Source organism: Trichechus manatus, unplaced genomic scaffold (genome assembly GCF_000243295.1).
Source record: "Trichechus manatus latirostris isolate Lorelei unplaced genomic scaffold, TriManLat1.0 scaffold00309, whole genome shotgun sequence".
Lineage (NCBI taxonomy): Eukaryota > Metazoa > Chordata > Mammalia > Sirenia > Trichechidae > Trichechus > Trichechus manatus.
Window position 1 is genome coordinate 833,302 of NW_004444245.1, and position 21,173 is coordinate 854,474.

Below are 21,173 nucleotides of genomic sequence, written 5' to 3' on the forward strand. Positions count from 1 at the left end.
CCAAACTCCCAATAGGCCAACGCGTATTTGGCTTTCTTGGCTGTGACCTTTTGGAAGCAGATTGCCAGGCCTTTCTTCCATAACACCACTGGGTGGGTTCAAACTGCTTGTGCTACCCAGAGACCCCATCTAGTCACCACAGCAAGCAAAATTAGGTGGTGGAGGCATGTCAAGTTTAAGTTCATTCACAATTTCAGTGATCTGCACTGAAACTCTTTAGCTATAACTTGGCTGATTCTGTTTGTGTGGGAATATAGAGTGCTGGAGATGAACCAAAATGTCTGAGAATTCCTAGTAAAGATGTTACAAAAAAGACATATCCAGGCTCAAAACCCAGAGAAGCATTGGTGTGGGTCAGAAACAGAACAGAGACATTTTCTTTGTGCGAAGGTTTGAAATTATGGGTTCAATTTCTTCTATACGAACTCTGCAGATTTGAATTTCTTCTGGAGTCCATTCCGGTAAGCTGTGTTTTCTAAGGGTTTGTCCATTTCATCTCAACTTTCAAATGTGCTGGCCTGAAGTGATTTCCTCCTTTCCACTTGTGATATTGGTTAGTTATGCTTGGACTCCCGAAACTCACCTCCTCCCTCCATCAGCTAAACCCATACCACCCACAGCCTTGACTTCTAAGCTGAGGACAACACGATCCCTCTAGTTGCTCAGATCCCAAACCTTGAAGTCAGTATGGATTCCTCTTTTTCTCAAACTGCCTACACCAAAGCCACCAAGAAATCCTATTGATTCTACCGATGAAGATATCCAAGGCTCCTCAAAAAGTCAAACACAGAATTACCATATGACCCAGCAATTCCACTCCTAGGTATCTCACCGAGCGACTTGAAAGCGGGGACTCAAACAGATACTGGTGCACCAGTGTTCAGAGCAGCGCTGTTCACAACAGCCAAATGGTGGAAACAACAGGTAAATGGACAACCGAAATGTGGTCTAGCCACACAATGGAACGTTACTCATCCATAAAGAGAAAGGAAGTCCTGATGCATACTAAGACAGGGATGAACCTTGAAAACATGCTGAGTGAAATGAGACAGACGCGAAAGAGCACATATCGTATGATTCCATTGATATGAATTGTCCACGATGAAGAAGCCCATATACACAGTGACCAGAGGCTGGGGGAAGGGAATGAGGAGTGGCCGCTAATGGGTGCAGGGTGTCCTTCTGGGTGACTAGATAGAGGTGGTGGGTGCACAGCCTTGTGAATGCACTAAATAGCACTGAATTGTTCCCTTTAAAATGCTCGATTTTATGCCATGTATATTTTTACCACAATTAAAAAGTTAAGAAGTATTCTGAATGGGACCACTTCTTCCCATTTCACTCCCTAGGTCACTGCAGAAGCCTCCTGCCTGGTCTCCCTGCTCCTGCCCTGGCCCCCTACAGCTGTTGGAACAGCCACCAGAGGGATTTTGTTACAATCTACATCAGAGCGCGTCACTTTTCAGCTCACAATCACACAATGGGGACCATCTCATCGGAGTGGAAGTTAACATCTTGAAGATGGGTTGTAGGCTCCATGCAATCCCCATCCCCTCTCTGATCTTCCTTTCCTCTCCTACTCGCCCTTCGCTCCCTCTGCTCTGGCCACCTGAGCCTCCTTGCTGTTCCTCCTGCCCCAGAGCCTTTGCACTTGTTGCTCGCCCTCCTGGGATGCCTTCCTCAGCTTTCTGCCTGGCTCCCTCCCTCCTTCCTTCCAGTCTTTGTTCACATGTCACTTGCTCAGAGAGGTCCAACGCATGCCCCATGGCAACGGGTATCCATCCCCTCCCCACCCTGGCACTCCGACTTCCTACCCTGTTCTCCTTTTCTCTGTGCTCCACAGGACTACAGTCCTTGTTTACCATGTCTAGCGGTCATTGTCTCTCTCCTCCCACCGGAGTGGCCACTTCTAGAGAGCAGGGATCTCTGTCCATTTGTTTGCAGATATACCCCAGTGCCTAGAACAGTGCTGGCACACAGTTGTTATTAGGTGCTGTTGTTATGTGCCATCGAGTCAGTTCTAACTCATAGCGACCCTGTGTATAACAGAACAAAACAGTGCAAAATCCTGCCCCATCCTCACAATCATTGCTATGCTTGAGCCCATTGTTGCAGCCGCTGTGTCGATCCATCTCGTTGAGGGGCTTCCTCTTTTTCACTGGCCCTCTACTTTACCAAGCATGATGTCCTTCTCCAGAGACTGGTCCCTCATGATAACATGTCCAAAGTGTGTGAGACCAAGTCTCGTCATCCTTGCTTCCAAGGAACATTCTGGCTGTACTTCCTCCAAGACAGATTTGTTCATTCTTCTGGCAGTCCATGGTATATTCAATATTCTTCACCAACGCCGTAATTCAAAGGCATCAATTGAGCACACCGTAGGTGCTCGATAAGCATCTGGGAATGAGTTGGTGGCTGAATTTTCTGTGTCAAATACTGTTCTAGGACTTTGCTAAAGAAAGGACTCATGTAAGCCTTATAGTAAGGAAATGTCCCCATCTGACAGATAAAGACACTGAGCTCTAGAGATCACGATCAGCTGGCTCAACGTCACAGAGCTCAGACATGGCCGAGGTTGGAAGGACAGGGACTTCGGAGGCCTGCAGCAGCCCAGAGGAGAGATTATGGACAGGTCTGAGAACACTGACTATCCTGAGGGGGCACACCGGCTGGCTGGGGTCTCGGTCAGCTGGAACTCGAGGCAAATCCGCTTTGGTGTTAGGTGTCTTAGGTGAGTGATTTGGGACAGTCTTAGAAATGGGGAAACAGTGCGACACCTATCCTTTGAGTTTCTGTGTGGTGCATACTTACAATCTCTGAGCAACGTAAGGGTGGGGGAGAACTTTTAGAACCAGGTGGGAAGGCCAGAAGCCAAACGGAAATAGAGTTATATTTGAGCCCGTACAAGTTAAAATGCAATGTACACAAATATATTCCCAATACAAAGCCGAATGGTGTTGCGCTTGCAGCTGCGGCAGCCCCCCGCCTGCGGGACAGAGGAGCCAAGAGCTGACTCAGGATGTCCGCCCCGCGGCTCCTAATCCGCTCTCTCGGAGTCACTTTGGAGTAGTCGGATTAGAGCCTTTGCCCTGGTGCTTTGAGCCTCCTGTTCATCCTGCTGCTCTTCTTCCCAGTCGCCCTGCGTCTGCCCCACCTGTTCTTCGTCCCCCCCACCCAGCGTCCCCTTCCTCTTGCAAGACCATTAGGCTGGTTCCCCCCCGCCCCCGCCCCAGGAGCTGATAGTGGGCTGGTCTCAAGCATACGTGTCCTCACAGGTGAGGGGTGATTTCTAGGGCAGTAATCTGCTTTCGGCTAAACTGGGACTTGATCTTCTGCTAGCCCTAATCATCAATTAGCCCCCCCAGCCCCGTTGGGAAGAGACAAAGTGCCAGAACTCCTTGCCTTCCCCTGCCTTCTCCCGCCTCTGCCACCTCCCCCTCCTCCCCAGGATCTTGGGCCAGACCCATCTCTATCCCAAGGGCATTCAGTGGACCAGTGCTGGGCATGGTCATTAGCATAATGCCAGTCAAGGTCAAAGGCAGGCGGGCAGGGTCCCAGCTTCTTCCAGACTTCCACCCCTCCTCTATGGGGCCCCCACTTGGACTCTGTGTTTACAAAAGGCTTCCAGACAATACGGTGGCATTGGATGCCTGGGGCGGCCCTACAGATCCAAGCAAGATTGGTTCTCTCCCTTTAAACAGAAGGGCAACCTGGGACCACGAGGCAGGAGTTGGCTTGTCCGGTCCTGGGCAGTGTGGGGACAAGTCTGGCCCACCATCTTGTGCTCAGGGAGCCCCCCTGGTTTGGGCAGGTGATCTCAGAGGAGGCCTACTTCTGGCTCCTGAAGTTCTGGACCCTCTGATTACTTGACCTTGGGAGGATAGGTAGATAAAGCTCCCTGGAGGTGAAAGTCCAAAAGACCTGGGGTGGAGTCTTGGAGCTTTGGCCTTGTTACATCAAGTTATAGGGTGAGCCCTGCGGCCTTGGAGCCTCAGGTGGGGGCCACACAGGAAGCCAGACTTCACCAGACGCACAGGATGGCCTGAAGCAGGCCCTGCAGAGTTGCTAAGATCCCCGTGCAGATAAGCGAGTGCTCCATCATGGTGGGTGATGCCATTGACACCAAGCCTCCCATGAGTCTCTACTGAGCATCCATGAGGTGCCTAGCCCTTGGGAAGACTGTGCGGCTATTGTGGAGACCGTGGTCTCCCATCCAGAGTGGGTAGTCTACTTAGGGGGCCCAGGGGGGCAGAACTACAAAGCCGTAGGCCACCACAGCTGTGGGCCGTGGCCTTGAGGGCAAGGGCTTTAAGGGCCAGTGGCCACCAGGGACGTCTTCCTGCCGGGGGGACCTGACGGAGTCCTAAAAGAGCAACGAGAAGAAGAGGAAAGATGCTCGGTGGTACCGAGTGTAACCATCACCGCTATCTAAGTCCAGAACGTTTCTGTCGCTGCCAACAGAAACCTTGTATTCACTACGCGCTCCGTCCGCATTCTCTCCTCCCCCAGCCCCCGGCAGCTACTAATCGGCTTTGCATCTGTGGATTCGCCTATGCCGGACACTTTATATAAATGGAATCATACACCATTCGTCGTCACATGGCGTCTGTCCTCCCCCGTGTGTGTCTCTGTGTCCGTAAACCCATTGCGGTCAAGTCAATTCCGATTCACGGCGACCCCGTGCATTACACATAGAACTGCTCCGTATGTCTGTTCTCCCCATTATAAGACACCACTTGGAAGGGGTTAAGGTTAGGATCCACCGAACTCTGGGATGACCTCATTAACATAAAAGAAAAAAATCTATTTCTAAACAAGGTCACGTTCACAGGTACAAGTGTTATGACTTCCATACACATTTGGAGGGGGGACAAGTCAGCACATAACAGTCAGTGAGTACAAAGCTCACTAGGGGCCCTTGGGCAGTGAGCACAGCTTTCTAGGCCTGCCAACGGGTCCTCGGTAAGGCTGTGGCCAGGGCTCTTCCCTTTGACTCCACGTAGAGCTTCTGGCCGGTTGCCCAGCCATTCTCACTATGGGCGGCCAGGCAGGGACTCACTGAGCTCTGGCCTGCCCGAGAGAACCAGATGGCTGAGGACCTTGAGAAGAAAAGTGCCGAGAACGGGAAAGCCAAGAAGGCCAGCATCTTGGTTTTGTTGAGTTTAGGGGCCAACCCAAAGGATGTGCCTGAAGGCAGCTGGACTGAGCAGAGGGGGAGCTGGTAGAAGACACTAGAAAGGAGGGGCTCCCTGAAGGGAGTCTGTGGATGGGGGCAACGGGGTGCTCGGCTGGAAACGGAGGCAAGGCTGCAGAATTGGGCGGTCAGCAGGCCATGGGCACCGCTGCCAAGAGCGGGGCCAGCAGAAGCCAGACGGCTGTGGGCGGAGAGGGCAGGCGGAGGCAGCCCATGGGGAACGTTCTGTCATGCTTTGCTTTTTGAAGGTAAATCTAGAGGGAAGCTGTGGCCAGAGGCAGCCCACAGAAAGGTTGTGAACTGAAGCCGCCGTGGTCACCTTGGGGGCCTGCTCCAGGGCCTGGATGAGCACCCTGGTGACCGAAGGACCACAGTTCAGGGGGAACAAGGGGAGGGGAGAGCTGAGGGCAAGACTCGCGGCCCGCTGCTGAGTCCCCTCCGGCCCCACCCATCAAAGCCTGCCCCTCCCTCCCGGGGGAAGCCGCCACCAGCCACACGGCATGGGTTTGGGCCCACTGAGTGGTAGGACCCGAAGAGGCTCCAGTGGTGGGCCTCCTCGAGAGAAGATCCAGACGGGAAAGGCGGGTTTGGGTTGGGGCTGCTGCCCTGCCCCCATCTGAAAAGCCCGCCACTTGGCTCTGCGTGACCTAACAGGTCGCTGGGCAGGAGGGGGAGGCAGAGGATGCAGCAGCGAGCTCGGGCTCAGAGTTTGGTTCCCAGTCAATCCCTCTGAGCTGCCTTCGCAGCCTCGCCTTAGGAACCAGGAGGCTGGGGTGCGGGAGGAGGAGGTCTAAGTCCAGGCCCAATTAAGAGATCAGAGGGTGAAGGGTTTGGGGAGCTTTTAAGGTGAGGAGGCCCTGGCTGATCCTGCAGGCTGGTATAAAGCGCCGTGACCCCCAGGGCTGGCGGGCATCGGGGACAGGGCTGTCCGGAGCCATGGCCCAGCAGTGGGGCACCCACAGGCTCACAGGCGGGCAGCCACAGGATGCCTATGAGGACAGCACCCAGGCCAGCATCTTTGTTTACACCAATACCAACACTACCAGAGGTGAGTAAGCGCTGGAGGCTGGCCCAGGGGCTGAGCGGCCCCTCTAGGACGCCAGGTCCCTCCCGTTCTGTGAGAGGGTCTCTCTTCTGCACACGCCCCAGCTCAGACTTTCCTCTTCAGCTTTGATGATGAGATGAATAGGAGATTTTCCTTTCCAAATATTAAAGTCCACCATGATCTCGAGTGTGCATTTTCAAACCACATGGGCTTCCCAAACCCTTTTGAGGAGCCCTATCCCAGGAAGAGTTCATTCTTTCTTTCTTTTATACTGCTAGAGAACATGTCTACCTGGCCCTCACTGCCCAGGGGAGGGAGCTGGGCCACATTCGGGTTTGCATCTCCTGTGGTCAAAAGGAGGCAAACATGTAGCTCGGGAGGTCGGAGGACGGGCCAGGAAGTAATGCCCCTAGACACACACGCAAGGGAAGGGTCCTGGGGAGCCAGGGAGGGCTGACAGCTGGGGAAGGCAGGGGAAGAGGACAAGTGACTTCTAGAACCTCAGGGTCAGAGGAGACTGTAACGGTCATCTTGTTCAACTTCCGGGAGGAAGAGGCACCTCTTAGGGCAGTCTGCCCATTGCAAGCGGTCCTGGGGGACAGGGCTTAGGCCCAGCCACAACCGGCCACCTTGGGAAGGTCGCCAGCGCAGCTGACTTCTGCCCTGGGAATTGCCTCGTTGCCTGAGAGCCCTTCAGAGAGCAGAGGACATGCCAGGGTTTCCAGAATTCCTCAAAGGGCCCCCTGCCCCGCCCAGACAAATTGAGTAACATGCACTTTGCCTCAACTTGATTGTCTGCACCCCAGAATTTTCTCAGGCCCCCGAAGGCTTCTTCAATGGATGAGATTTCGCGAACCAATTTTTTAAATGGAAGCATCTATAAAAGTAGATTGAAGAGTGCAATGACCCCAGGGTACCCGTCCCACAGCTTCCGCGTGTCCAGTCTTATGCCACCTACAGATGGAAGCAAATCCAAGACATCACAGGATTCATCTGTACATATGTAGCGTGTGCCTCTAAAGAGAAAGCCTCTCCTTAATACATACCCACGGTGCCATTATACACCTAAAACTTCAACAATGGGTCCTCAGTATCAGCAAACATCCTAGTCAGCGTTCAAGTTCCAATTGTCTCCTCAAGGGCATACCTTTCTTTTAGTTTGTTTGAGTCAGGGTGTAAATAACATCCACACATGGTGATTGGTCTTTTAATTCGCTCTTTTTTTATTGTAGTAAAGTATGTGTAACAAACCAGTTGCCATTTCAACATTTTTTACATGCACGTTTCAGTGACATTAATTACGCTCCCCATGTAGTACAGCCGTCACCACTAACCGTTTCCGGTGGTTTTCATCTCCCTTCCTAGAAACTCTGTGCCTCTTAAGTAAGAACCCCCGCTCTCATCCTCCCCCTGCCCCTGGTCTCTGTACACGTGCCTACTGTAGATATCTCATATAAGTGAGATCATACAATAGATGCCCTTTTGTGAGTGACTTATTTCATTCAGGAGCCCTGGTGGCTCACTGGTTAAGAGCTCGGCCGCTCACCAAAAGGTCGGCAATTCAAATCCCCAGCTGCTCCTTGGAAACCCTATGGCGCAGTTCTACTCTGTCTCATAGGGTCACCGTGAGTCAGAATCGACTCGACTGCAACGGGTTTGGTTTTGGGTTTTGGTATTTCATTCAGCATAACGCTGTAGCATGTATCAGCACTTCATTTCTCTTGACAGCTGGGTAATATTCCATTGCACGGGATGGAGCGCGTTTGGTTTCTCTCTCATCTGTGGATGGGCACGTGGGTTGTCCCGACCGTCGTGAACAGCGCTGCAGCGAACACAGGTGTACAAGTAGTTCCCTATATTCTCATACTAACTTCTCCTGTGAGTTGACTCGGTCATTTCTTTGTGAGATTAATTCCTGCACGTTTTAGTTGCACTGATTGATAGAGGCCCTGTCCCCTCCTTGCCGTTGCACAGACCGTCTCTCTCCTTTGCTCCTCTTGTCCCTGTCCTGCCCAATCTGCACTCGCTCAGCTGTCCTGGAAGGGTGCTCTGGCTGGCCAGTTTTGAGAGTTTGCAGCATCCAGATTGTTCTGGACCTTGCATGTACCTGCAAGGTGGAGTGTTCAAAACGCCTTCCAGTGTCAGCTTTTCTTCTCAAATTAAGCTGCTGGACTTCCCAGGGAATATCTGCTGGCAGGCCCATCAGAGGCCCCATTCTTCCCTGTGCTCCCTTCTGCACAGAGACAGATATCATGCAGGTCTTGAGTTGTCACTGGGCTGTCCCCATCCACTCAGATTTTGCGGGTCACCTAGTGTTGTTGCAGATATCGCCAGCGAGTTTCGGAAGCTCCCTCACACGGCGAGGGGCAGGGCTGAGCGACGGAGAGCCCTGAGGTGCCATCAGTGCCGTGGGGTCCAGTAGTGCTGGGGCCAGATTGACCCCGTCCTTCCTAGGCATATGCGGCAAGGAATCCCCATTTTTCTGGGTTTTTGTAATGGGCACCTGAAAAAGTCCTACTAATCCAGGGTGATATCATCAGCTGTTTTTGTAGGCTCTGTGGGGGCTGGCATATGGCAGTGGGGGCTGTGGTGTGACAGCTCTGGTGTGACGGTGGCGACACTAGGGTGGTGTCTTAGTCTAGTGTTGCTGTAACAGAAATACCACGATCGAGTGGCTAAAAGTGCAAGTCAGGGTCTGCGCTTTCGGCTGCCTTCCTTGTGGGTAGCCCTGGGCATTCCTTGGTTCCTCCACAACCCTCACATGGCATCCGTCCTCCCCTCCCCCCGTGTGTGTGTGCACCTCTGAGTCTAATCTGCTCTTTTTATAACTCAGAAGTGATGAGGTTTAGAACCCACCTTATTCTGCTATCATCTGATTAACATAACAAAGCAAACCCTATTTCCAAACAGGATTACGTTCCCAGGTAGATGGGTTAGGATTCCAATACATATTTTGAGGGGACACAATTTAATCCATAACAGATGACTACTATCAGAAAAACAGAAAATAACAAGTGTTGGCGAAGATGTGCAGAAATTGGAAACCTTGTATACTGCTGGTGGAATGGTAAAATGGTACAGCCGCTGTGGAAACATGGTTGGCAGTTCCTCAAAAAGCTGAACATAGAATTACCATCTGAGCTAGCAATTCCACTCCCAAGTATATTCCCAAAAGAATTAAAAGCAGGAACACAAACAGATACTTGCACGCCAATGTTCATAGCAGCTCTATTCTTAATCACACAAAAGTAGAAACAATCCAAGTGCCCATCAACAGACGAATCGATGAACACAACGTGGTCCATCCATACAACAGAATATTACTCAGCCATAAAGAGAAATGAGGTTCTGATACATGCTAAGACATGGATGAAAACATGCTAAGACATGGATGAAGACATTAAGCTGAGTGAAATAAGTCAGACATAAAAGAGCCAATATTGTATGACACCACTCATATGAAATATCTAGCATAGGCAAATGCGTAGAGACAGAAAGTAGATTGGTGGTTACCAAGGGCTGGGGAGCAGGGAATGCGAAATACTGCTGAGGGGGCACAGAGTTTCTGTGTAGGGTGATGAAAACGTTTTAGAAAGAGATAGTGGTGACGGCTGCAAAATAAGAAATGGTGAAAAGGGTTCCTCCAACACGAAAAGCTGCCGTCTCATAAGAAAGATGACGTATTCCTTCACTCGTTCATTCCCTTGCTGAGCACCTGTGGTGTGCTGGAGACTGTATGTGACGAGAAATCAGACCCAGTTTCTGGTGAGGAGGACAAGCCCTGTGCACTGGTAACCCCCAGACAGGGGAGGACGTGACGGAGAAGCACGGTGGCATGCAGAAGGGGCCAGGAGACTTTCAGCTGGGCCATCTAGACAGGCTTCTCAAAGGCCAGTACTGCTGAGCTGGGCTTTGCAGTATAAAAGGATTCGTCTGCAGCAGGGACGGGTACTCCCGGGAGGGGGAGCACGAGCAGAGAGGCGACAACAAGAGTGGAGAGGGCATGGGAAATGGCGCAGAAAGCAAGGATGGTGGGAAGCGGGGGCTGGCACAGGGGGCAGGAGGAGTCGCTGTCACTCCGGGGTTTGGCCCCTGGGCACTGGGGGGTGCAGAATCAGACGGCAGAGGTGACGATGAGTTCATGTTGCTAAGTCCGAGGGGCCTTTCTTGCGAGGCAGGACGGAGGGCCGGTTATCTGCGGCCGAGGAAAACCAGAGCACGTTTTAGGTGCAAGGGAAGAGCCGCTTGCTAAGGGGAGGCTGCCGGGCAGAATGGAGAGTGGGGAGGGCCGAGGCGGGCGACGCTGTTGCCGGCTCCTCACTCTCCCCTCTGCCCGGGCTGGTGAGAGGATGAGCCAGTCCCTGAGTGCCGCCCTGCCCTGAGCCCCACGACCCTGCCCTCTCGCTCCAGGCCCCTTTGAAGGCCCCAATCACCATATCGCCCCGCGGTGGGTGTACCACCTCACCAGCTCCTGGATGCTCTTCGTGGTCATGGCCTCCCTCCTCACTAACGGGCTGGTGCTGGCGGCCACTGTGAGGTTCAAGAAGCTGCGCCACCCTTTGAACTGGATCCTGGTGAACTTGGCAGTGGCTGACCTGTTGGAGACTGTCATCGCCAGCACCATCAGTGTGGTGAATCAGATCCATGGCTACTTCATCCTCGGCCACCCTCTGTGTGTCCTGGAGGGCTACACTGTCTCCCTCTGTGGTAAGTCCTCTGGGTCCCCCCACCCCAGGGCAGACCCAGCCTCGTGCATCTAGATGAGATATTCCCAAGGCTGCAGGGGAACTGGGCCGGGGGCGTCCTGAGGGTGGGGGAGGGTCTGCAGGCTGGGAGGCTCTGCGGGGCAGCCAGTTCGAGGCCCCGGGGCTGGGGTGGGAGGAGATGGAGACAGCCCCCCAGCACGGACGGAGCGGGAGAGAGGGCTCCAAACACTAAGCAGCGCTAGCTCCCCGGGCAGAACTCCAGGCTGTGCTGGCAGGACGGCCGAGGAGGGAACTGGGCCTTTCGGGCCGGAGGTGAGGCAGGGGCCCCTGGCTTCGTCCCCACGAGCCCAAGAGGAAGAGGACAGGCAGGTGGGACCTCAGAGAATGCTTCTAGAGAGCGGAGGGTTAGAGCTTGATGTCCTGCCCAGGAGGAAGGAGCACCAAGGGTTGGCAGATCCTCGCGCTTAGCAGCCCAGCCTTGTCTCCAGCTGCTCTCTTGTTTATAAGGTTTCCCACAGTCACCTGGGCACCACTCCTGTGTTAACTCCCATGTCTGATGGCAGTTTGTCTCACTGCAGCCTAAACTTACTTCCACTTCTGATTCTCAGGGAGTGGACAATAGACAGAGAAAGAAAGAAGTGCATAGAGGGGCAACACGGGGTGGGGAGGGGCATGGGTTGTTCATCAGACCCAGGTTTGAATGACAGGGGTGATCTCCAGCAAGTTACTCGGCCGCTACCTCCTCCGCTCTCCCATCTGTAAAGTGGGGACACCAGTGTCCATCTCAGGTGGAGGCTGGGCAGACTTATGAGCTCACTGAACCCTCCCACAACCCTACAAAGTAGGCGCGAATATGACCCCTATTTGACAGGTCAGGAGACCGGGCCCCTTGCCCTAACTGCCCGCCCCTCATTGACCGATGATGGTCCAGACCAGACAAGGCCTTTGCCTGAAGTCCCAGCACTCTCCCCAAAGTATAGAATGTGAGCACCCAAGGGAGGTCGGGGGCGAAAGCCCGGCCCCCAAGTACTAGTGCTCCTGGCAGCTGGCGCGTCCTCAGTCATCACATGACCCTCCCTGAGTGTCCCCGTGCCCCCCCCCACTCCCACCTGTCTCTGGTCCTGCCAAGGTCCCCAGCTGCCCTTGGCCCTGGCTGGCAGCTTGTCCTTGGGTTGTTCTGGGGTCACAGGCTCGCTGGGCCATCGGGTGTAGAATGTCAGTGAATGTCCGCTGCAATCCTCCAAGGTCACTGCAATCCAGTTATCACAACAGCAAAACGTCGTTAAGAGTATTAGTACAAAAGGCATTTAGAAAAATGGGTAAAATTGCAATTTTTAAGATCTTTTTATCACAATGAAAATAAAAGTATTAGTGACACAGTTCTTTACCAAAGTGGTAAGTAACAGGATCTAGCCAGTGGGTCTAATAACGTTTCAAAGTAGTGATGAGCATCAATGACATTTCAAAACATCTGTGATTTCTACCGGTGACAAGTCCAAGGTGCTGACCACACCTCTGCTGGGGCTTGTCCCCCACATTTATTAGCGGAGGAAATGCTCAGTTTCAGTTGGAGGTCAGCACAAACCAAGACGGCCTCTTCTCCATCCCACTTCATGGAGCCCAGAATCTCATGCACAGACCGCAGGGTCTAAGAAGAAGAGCACTTTCCAGAAGCCTAATGGAAAGTGTCCCCGGGCTGGAAGGAGGGCACACAGGTTTTGCTCCCGGCTGGGCCGACAGCTCCTTAGTGTGGTCACACTGATCTGTATGTGGCCATGAGGAGTCCTGCTGATGACAGCACAGGAATGGCTGGTGGCCAAGAACCAGAGGCCACCTTGTTTCGTGTCTTCCTCCTTTCTTTTTTCCTGCCTCCTTCCTTTCCTCCCTCCCTTTCTTCTTCCTTCCTTTCTCTTTCCTCTCCTTCCCTCCCTCCCTCCTAGGTGTGTGGAGGTTGGGCTCAGTGTGTTCTGAATTCCCAGCTTCCAGATTCCACGATTTGATCACTGAGAAACTCAGTGAGCAAACCGGGGGCTCAGAGCTCCTGCTCCACAGGCAAAAACAATCCAGATTAAGAAGAAAGTAAGAAGGGGGCAGAGCAGAAAAAATGGAGGAGGGCAACTAAGTCTGCGGGGGTCCGTGGGGAAGGGAGAGACAGGCCAAGTCAAAGAGGGATTGGGGAGCTAGGTGGCTGGGGGTGGGTCCAGGCACACAGGGAAGGAACTGGAAAGCGGGTGTTAGAGAAAGAGGAGAAAGAGCCCCACCATTGACAAGAGCCCAGGAGGGCCATCAGTCCCCCTGCCCACTGCAATTGCAAACACTTTTTTGAGAACGAAGTTTTTCAGGTGGGTGACCTTGAACGGACAGGGTGACCTTGGAGGCCGTCCTGCTGCTGGCCTTCCCGCCTTGAATCGGCTCTGCCCGAGCTTGCAAGCCGTGTCTGCTCTCCCCCACAGGGATCACGGGACTCTGGTCACTGGCCATCATTTCCTGGGAGAGATGGCTGGTGGTCTGCAAACCCTTCGGCAATGTGAGATTTGATGCCAAACTGGCCATTGTGGGTATTGCCTTCTCCTGGATCTGGTCCGCCATCTGGACGGCCCCTCCCATCTTTGGTTGGAGCAGGTAAGCGCGCAGGTACACCAGGGGAGCTCGTGGAGAGCTAAGAGTGAGGGGCCATGTCGTGAGTCCCTCTGTGGCTTCAGAAAGCATCACTTCCTGTCTCTGAACTCCTGCGTGCCATGAGGGGACAGGCCCGACTCTGCCTGAGACTCCCTCCAGCGTGTGACGTCCATGACTGCATGCATCTAACTGCAGCATACAGGCAGAGAAATGCAAACTCAGCCCTTGGCCCCAGGCCTCTTTGCCGCACACTCCAGGGGCCCCCTTTTGGAGGCTGCTTGGGTTGTAGGGACACCTAGGCCTGGAGGGCATGGCCTCTGTGCCCCAGCCAGCCTGCCTCTTTGGGGAGAGACCCAAATGTCTGAGGCAGTGGTTTGGATGTTTGAGGATGAGGACAGAGCACTTCACCTACACTGCCGGCTCATGGAAGTTCTCACAGTGTTTGGAGGACTCCTGTTCTTCAGAGAGCGCACAGCATTCTAGGAAACGAGCCTTGTGAAAGCGTGTCTTCAACTCCCACCCTCCACCCGGGCAGCTGCCTGTTAAGGACGCATGCTGGCATGCTCCGGGACTGTCCAAGTTAATCCTCCTGGCCACCCTGAGGAAACAGAGGCTCTGAAAGGTGACGTGAGCCACCCAAGGTCACACAGGGCTGGGACCCTGGCCTGTTTGACCCTAAAGCCTGTTCTCTCCAAACACTGCTTTTGGCACTAGCCGGAATCAAATCAAATCCACCTGCCTACTGTTAGCCTCGTTTTACAGGTGAGGAAACCAAGGCACAGAGAGGTGAGGGCCTGCGGCTGATAACTGGCCACTGGCTGCCGAGTCTGTGTTTCTAGAACAGGAGGAGCTCTGGGACTTGGAGAGAAGGTTTTTCTCAAGAGGCTTCAGGACAGTTCATGTTCCCCTTGGGTGGGAGAGCAGGGCAGTTGCTGCCTAGTTGACTCCAGAAAAGAGACTCACGTATTCATGGGTGTTCTTAGATGATCTTTGACTATGGTGATGAGAATGATCTGGAACTGTTAAGTGGTGACGGTTGTACAACAGCAGGACCGTATGTGAGACCTAAAAAGGGACAAGGACTTACTAAACCCCACCCAGGTCAGGGGTGGGCCTGGGCCGGAGCCCCCGGCCGGCTGCCTGGCCCGAATGAGGACCCTTCTCCGCAGGTACTGGCCCCATGGCCTGAAGACTTCGTGCGGCCCCGACGTGTTCAGCGGCAGCTCCTACCCCGGGGTTCAGTCTTACATGATGGTCCTCATGATCACATGCTGCATCATCCCCCTCGGCATCATTGTGCTCTGCTACCTCCACGTGTGGCTGGCCATCCGAGCGGTAAGCTGGGAGGGAGGGCCTCCTCCCCAGTCCAGCTAAACCAGTCCCGTGAGCCTCTTAAGCAATTCCTTGGGATCCTCAGATAAGAGGATTCCACACCACAAAGAAAACAGTAAGAACTGCAGGTATTGATTAGGCAGTCTGTGGGGCCCCATGCTGGGTCCCTGCTGCTGGCAGCACCCCAGCCCCGGCTCCCTTGCCCCCACCCTCCCCGGAGGAGTCCAAGACATGGGCATTGCCTTCTGACCCTGGGCAGTGCTCCTGGGGTGGCGAAGCCTCTCTTCCACAGACTTCCGCTGTGCGGGCCAGATCAGGCAAATGAAACCTGCAAAAGCGTATGGAGATGAAGGGGCTCCCGAGCACCCGGCCTGTCACGAGGCCGCTGCTGCGGCAGGCCAAGGCCGTTCGCAGACTCACTCTCCCACCCTAGAAGCCCATCCAGGGCAAGGGAGAAAAGTGAGATTGGGCCCTAGGGGTGCTGCCAGCTCCGCACTCCTCTCGTGACATGGTACACCGTCCCTTCGTCACTCCCCTCCCCGTTCGGTGTTGGGACCCTCCCTACACCGGCCTTTCCCCATCCAGCTGCTGGCACCTGCAGTCAGATGGGCAGGAGCTCCCAAACCCTTGGGGGATGGAGCCTGACTCCCTCACTTCCTCTGTTCCCTCGGTCCCAGCTCACACAGCTCTGCAGCAGGACCCTCCTGGCCCCAGCTAGCAGTTGGTCCCCCCGTACCCCCCAGGCTGTGGCCACCTCTGCCTTCCCCATGCATGCGCATAGGGCAAGCACTGGTCCCTGCACTGTCCTTGGCCTCAGGGGGAAGGAGCCCAGGGATGGGGCTTAGCGTGCAGGAGGGCCCACCCTGCTCTAGGCAGGTTCCCAGGGAGCTACTGGCCACTCTGGGATGGCCCCTGCCACCACCAGCCAATAGCCTTTTCTCAGCTAAGGGAGCACCCATCACTCTCACCTCCTCCACCACTTTCCATCTCGTTCACCCTCGTATTCTTCACTGGAGTCCAGAGAGGACCCTCTAATAAAGGCTGAGGTGGGAGAGTGAGCAGCCTCCTCAGCCCCCTTCCTAGCCCCCTGCCAGGAGCACGGTGAAGCCAGAGAGCTTGGTGAAAGGCCCCCAACTTGGCCTGGCCAAGGATGGCCAGGCCCAGCTGTGGCAGCTACCTCAAAGCCTAGAACACCCCCAAGACCAGGGGGAGGGCAGGCGTGTCTGTCCGGGCAGGTCGCGCACTGATACGGGGTGTGAGCGGGCCACCGGCTGGCCCTTCTCCCCAAGAGTCCTTCTCCCTGGGCCACCTCTCGCTGCCTCCCTGACTCACTGACCAAGTCACAGCCACGCCAAGTCCCTTCAAACACAGAGCTCTGGATGCCATCGCCAGTTCACTGTGGCTGGGCATTATGTTCTCTCCTCCAGGTGGCGAAACAGCAGAAAGAATCTGAGTCCACCCAGAAGGCTGAGAAGGAGGTGACACGCATGGTGCTGGTAATGATCCTCGCCTACTGCTTCTGCTGGGGGCCCTACACCTTCTTCGCATGCTTTGCTGCTGCCCACCCTGGCTATGCCTTCCACCCTCTGGTGGCAGCCTTGCCAGCCTACTTTGCCAAAAGTGCCACTATCTACAACCCCATCATCTATGTCTTTATGAACCGGCAGGTAGGTAATGCTATCAGCAGATCAAATTTGAAGTCTACCCTAGAATAGACCAATGATTGCTCCTACTTGGAATCACATCTCTGATGAAGAGCCCACAGAGAAGCTGGGGGGTGGGGCTGATAATGACCCTCCAGGACAATGACTTTAAAGAGTTAAGCATGTGACCCAGACGCAGACATACGTCGATCTACTCATTAGCAGTAGGCTTCGTTACACCCTTCTGGAATCCTTTTATACCTTCAGTTTGAGGGTAGTCGTTGCCCTTAATGGTCTACGTGCCATGTACTCTTTCCTTGTCGGTGACAGAACTACTGTCATCACGTGTCAGGCAATGTTCTAGAATGCAAACACCCCAGGATTTAGTCAACATGTCTACCTTTACCCTAGTTAGGCCCCTCTTGGTTTTATAGACAACTCATCTCTAAACCTTCCTCTTCCCAATTTTAGAAGCTTAACTTTTTGAGCTTGGCTTCCTACAAGCACCAGAATGAGCCCTTCTCTGGCTGAGCTGACTTGACTCTCAGGAGTTTGTGCATTAGTTCAAGGTCTTGCTGATGGAAGCCATCATTAGCTGACACATTGGGCCCCAGCGGCAAACTGCCTATGACTCCCAGGTCCTCTTGGTAGGTTACAGGTGGCCACCTAAGGCTCATCCTCTTGTAAGTACAAGTAGCCCTTTCTTCCTTGACTCTATCATGTCCACTTCATTAAGGAGGAGCTGCAATGTGACTTGATGGTGACCAGGAAAGTCCATGGGTCAAGAAATACCCTGCCCAGGGCCACACACCTTTTGTCATACCAATCCATCCCTTGTGGGAAGCTTAAGCGCCAGCCCAGGGCCTGCCCTTCCAATCGGCTTTTCTCTTGATGCCGTCAGGCTTGGCACCCGACTCACACAAAGGGCCTCAGCCAGGTGTATCTGCAGAGTTCATTAAGCGTTCATTCTTTCTGGAAATTTTTAAATATCAAATAGGACCAGTCCCACCACTGATTCCCAGGGACTGCATTGTTGACACATTGATGCCCTAGACTTTGTTCCTGCCAAATGCTGTCTTTACTTGATTCTCTCCATTCTCCCCTTCCAGACAGATGTCTGCACTTCTGGACCTCTCCAGGTTTTCGAACTTTGCTTTCCCACTTTCCACATTGCTCGATCTTTCTGCTGTATTCTAAGAGAAGTTATTGGAATGTAAGCTCCATGAAGTCATGGGATTTTGCGCTTTTTGTTCATTGTTGTATCCCCAGCACCCAGAGCACACTATCTGGCACATACTGGGTGCCTGATACATCGATGTTGAATTAATTTGAGGGGTGAATTCCTCAGCCTTGTCTGCCAGCTGTTCAGCTGAATCAATTCTGCTGTTCAGACCACTTCTTATGTCATTAATTTCAACAGGTCTTTTCTGAGCATTTTAATGATAGAGAGAGCTGGAGATGGTCAAGAATGTTGTTGTTATTAGGTGCTGTCAGGTCGGTTCCAACTCATAGTGACCCTATGTACAACAGAACAGAACACTGCCTCATCCTGCTCCATCCTCACAATCGTTATGCTTGAGCCCATTGTTGCAGCCACTGTGTCAATCCATCTCGTTGAGGGGCTTCCTCTTTTTGGCTGACCCTCTACTTTACCAAGCCTGATGTCCTTTTCCAGGGACTGGTCCCTCCTGATAACATGTCCAAAGTATGTGAGACGAAGTCTTGCCATTCTTGCTTCTAAGGATTCTGGCTGTACTTCTTCCAAGACAGGGTTGTTCATTCTTTCGGCGGTCCATGGTATATTCAATATTCTTCGCCAACACCACAATTCAAAGGTGTCAGTTCTTCTTCAGTCTGCCTTATTTACTGTCCAGCTTTCGCATGCATATGAGGCGACTGAAAACACCATGGCCTGAGTCAGGTGCACCTTAGCCCTCAAAGTGACATCTTTGCTTTTCAACACTTTAAAGAGGTCTTTTGCAGCAGATTTGCCCAGTGCAATGCATCTTTTGATTTCTTGACTGCTGCTTCCATGGGTGTTGATTGTGGATCCAAGTAAAATGAAATCCTTGACAACTTCAATCTTTTCTCTGTTTATCATGATATTGCTTATTGGTCCAGTTGTGAAAATTTTTGTTTTCTTTATGTTGAGGTGTAATCCATACTGAAGGCTGTGGTCTTTGATCTTCACCAGTAAGTGTGCTTCAAGTCCTCTTCACTTTCAGCAAGGAAGGTTGGGTCATCTGCATATTACAGGTTGTTAATGAGTCTTCCTCCAATCCTGATGCCCCATTCTTCTTCACATAGTCCAGCTTCTCAGATTATTTGCTCAGCATACAGACTGAATAGGTATGGTGAAAGGACACAACCCTGACGCACACCCTTCCTGACTTTAAACCACGCAGTATCCCCTTGTTCTGTTCAAACAACTGTCTCTTGGTCTATGTGCAGGTTCTGCATGAGCACAATTAAGTGTTCTGGAATTCCCATTCTTTGAAATGTTATCCATAATTTGTTACGGTCCACACAGTCGAATGCCTTTGCATAGTCAATAAAACACAGGTAAACATCTTTCTGGTATTCTCTGCTTTCAGCCAGGATCTATCTGACATCAGCAATGATATCCCTCTTTCCACGTCCTCTTCTGAATCCAGCTTGAATTGCTGGCAGTTCCCTGTCGATATACTGCTGCAGCCGCTTTGGAATGATCTTCCGCAAAATATTAGTTGCGTGTGATATTTAATGATATTGTTTGATAATTTCCACATTAGGTTGGATCACCTTTCTTGGGAATACGCATAAATATGGATCTCTTCCAGTCGGTTGGCCAGGTAGCTGTCTCCCAAATTTCTTAGCATAGACAAGTGAGCACTTCCACCGCTGCATCCATTTGTGGAAACATCTCAATTGGTATTCTGTCAACTCCTGGAGCCTTGTCTTTTGCCAATGGCTTCATTGCAGCTTGGACCTCTTCCTTCAGTACCATCAGTTCCTGATCATATGGTACCTCCTGAAATGGTTGCATGTCGACCAATTCTTTTTAGTACAGTGACTGTGTATTCCTTCCATCTTCTTTTGATGCTTCCTGTGACGTTTAATATTTTCCCCATAGAATCCTTCAATACTGCAAGGCTTCAAAACTCGAGGCTTGAATTTTTTCTCCAGTTCTTTTCAGCTTGAGAAATGCTGAGCTTGTTCCTCCCTTTTGGTTTTCTATCTCCAAGTCTTTGCCCATGTCATTATAATACTTCGTCTTCTCGTCAAGAATAGGCCTGGGATATTCAGGAAACACCTCTGGTCTGGGTTCTCAAAGCACTGTGGTTGGTTCAGTGATGATACCAGACATAAGCTGAGAAATTACTACTGCCGAGATGTCCTTAGGGGTCAGCCAGCAGAGAGAAAAACCTCTTGCTAAGAGTCTCTTTTGGCTGAAGAGATGAGGTAGGTGGTTACACTGTTGTTGACCTAGTCCTCACCTTTCCCCAAAATTGACGGAATAGAAATGCCTGAGTTTCTTCCCAGACCTTCTGGAGGTGGTCACTCAATGTGTGAGCCCCCATCATGCCTGGTCCCCATCAGTTGCTAAATTAAATGGATTAGATGACTGAGCCATAAGAAACAGACCATCTTTGAATGCAAGGAATAGCCTACGCCTTGCTCCTGTCTCTGTCTAGGCCTCTGAATGATGGAAGAGAAGGTTTGGGGTCATCAAGGTAGCACTTAACCAATACCTTCCTTAGAACGCCACAAGCATTACCTGTTCCTGTGGTTGTTAGTTGCCATCGGGTCAGCTCCAATTCATGGCAACCATATGTACAACAGAACGAAACGTTGCCCAGTCCTGTGCCATCTTCATGACGGTTGGTGTGTTTGAGTCCATTGTTCTGGCTATTCAGTCAATCTATCTCATTGAGGATTTCTTTCATTTTCATTGGCCCTCTGGACATTACCTGTATCCTAATATACTGGCCCATCCTACTCTGCTGACTAACACTTTCTGTCCTTCCAGTTTCGCAACTGCATATTGCAGCTTTTTGGGAAGAAGGTGGATGATGGTTCTGAACTCTCTAGCGCCTCCAAAACAGAGGCCTCATCTGTCTCTTCGGTGTCACCTGCATGAGTCTCCCCAGCCCTGACAAAAAAGGGTTCTGCCTCCTACAGGAAAAAATAACCCCCCATCCCACCCACCAGGGCTTTGGCCACCACTCCTCCCCCCCCCTTCTTCTCCTCCACCCCTGGGAAATAAATGTAGTTTGTCTTTGTCTCCCCCCTCCCCAAACAATATCACAAAGACGGCCAAGGCCATTTGGGGCACCTTTTTAGCCTCTGGGTATTCAGCCATTTGGTCTTAAAGGGGAGGACGGAGGGTAAACAGGGAAGGACCAAGGACCCCTGCACTTGGTAGACTTTAATGTTTTCCAGCCCTCGTTTCTACAGGTGACGTTGAAGGGTTGTGGAGGATGAAAGTGCGAGGCAGTTGGGCATCGCTGGGTGAAAATCTCACCAGGCTCATTGTAATGGACTCCGAAAGGGAGGGCTGAAGACAAGCTATCTTTGGAGGGCTCACTGGATGCCGTCGACACCCAGGAAGGGGAAGGGAGCTAGAAAACTCCTGCATGTGGCCTTCCTGGCCC

General features: G+C 52.4%; 1 protein-coding gene across 1 annotated transcript; it reads left to right on the plus strand.

The window, feature by feature from the left end:
- The first annotated feature begins 6,072 nt into the window (after positions 1–6,072).
- Positions 6,073–20,809, plus strand: LOC101343567 (opsin, longwave 563 nm). The gene is made up of 6 exons (XM_004390580.1): positions 6,073–6,242; positions 10,650–10,946; positions 13,399–13,567; positions 14,734–14,899; positions 16,324–16,563; positions 20,549–20,809. Exons 1-6 carry the CDS (start codon positions 6,131–6,133, stop codon positions 20,657–20,659), a joined length of 1,095 nt encoding a protein of 364 aa, XP_004390637.1. The 5' UTR covers positions 6,073–6,130; the 3' UTR covers positions 20,660–20,809.
- Positions 20,810–21,173: the final 364 nt, after the last annotated feature.

Bases quoted from the DNA above. Each gene is read 5' to 3' on its own strand.
- LOC101343567 (XM_004390580.1), top strand. From the start codon at position 6,131: ATGGCCCAGCAGTGGGGCACCCACAGGCTCACAGGCGGGCAGCCACAG. The intron at 14,900-16,323 runs GTAAGCTGGGAG...TCTCTCCTCCAG, and splicing joins TGTGGCTGGCCATCCGAGCG to GTGGCGAAACAGCAGAAAGA. The intron at 16,564-20,548 runs GTAGGTAATGCT...CTGTCCTTCCAG, and splicing joins ATGTCTTTATGAACCGGCAG to TTTCGCAACTGCATATTGCA.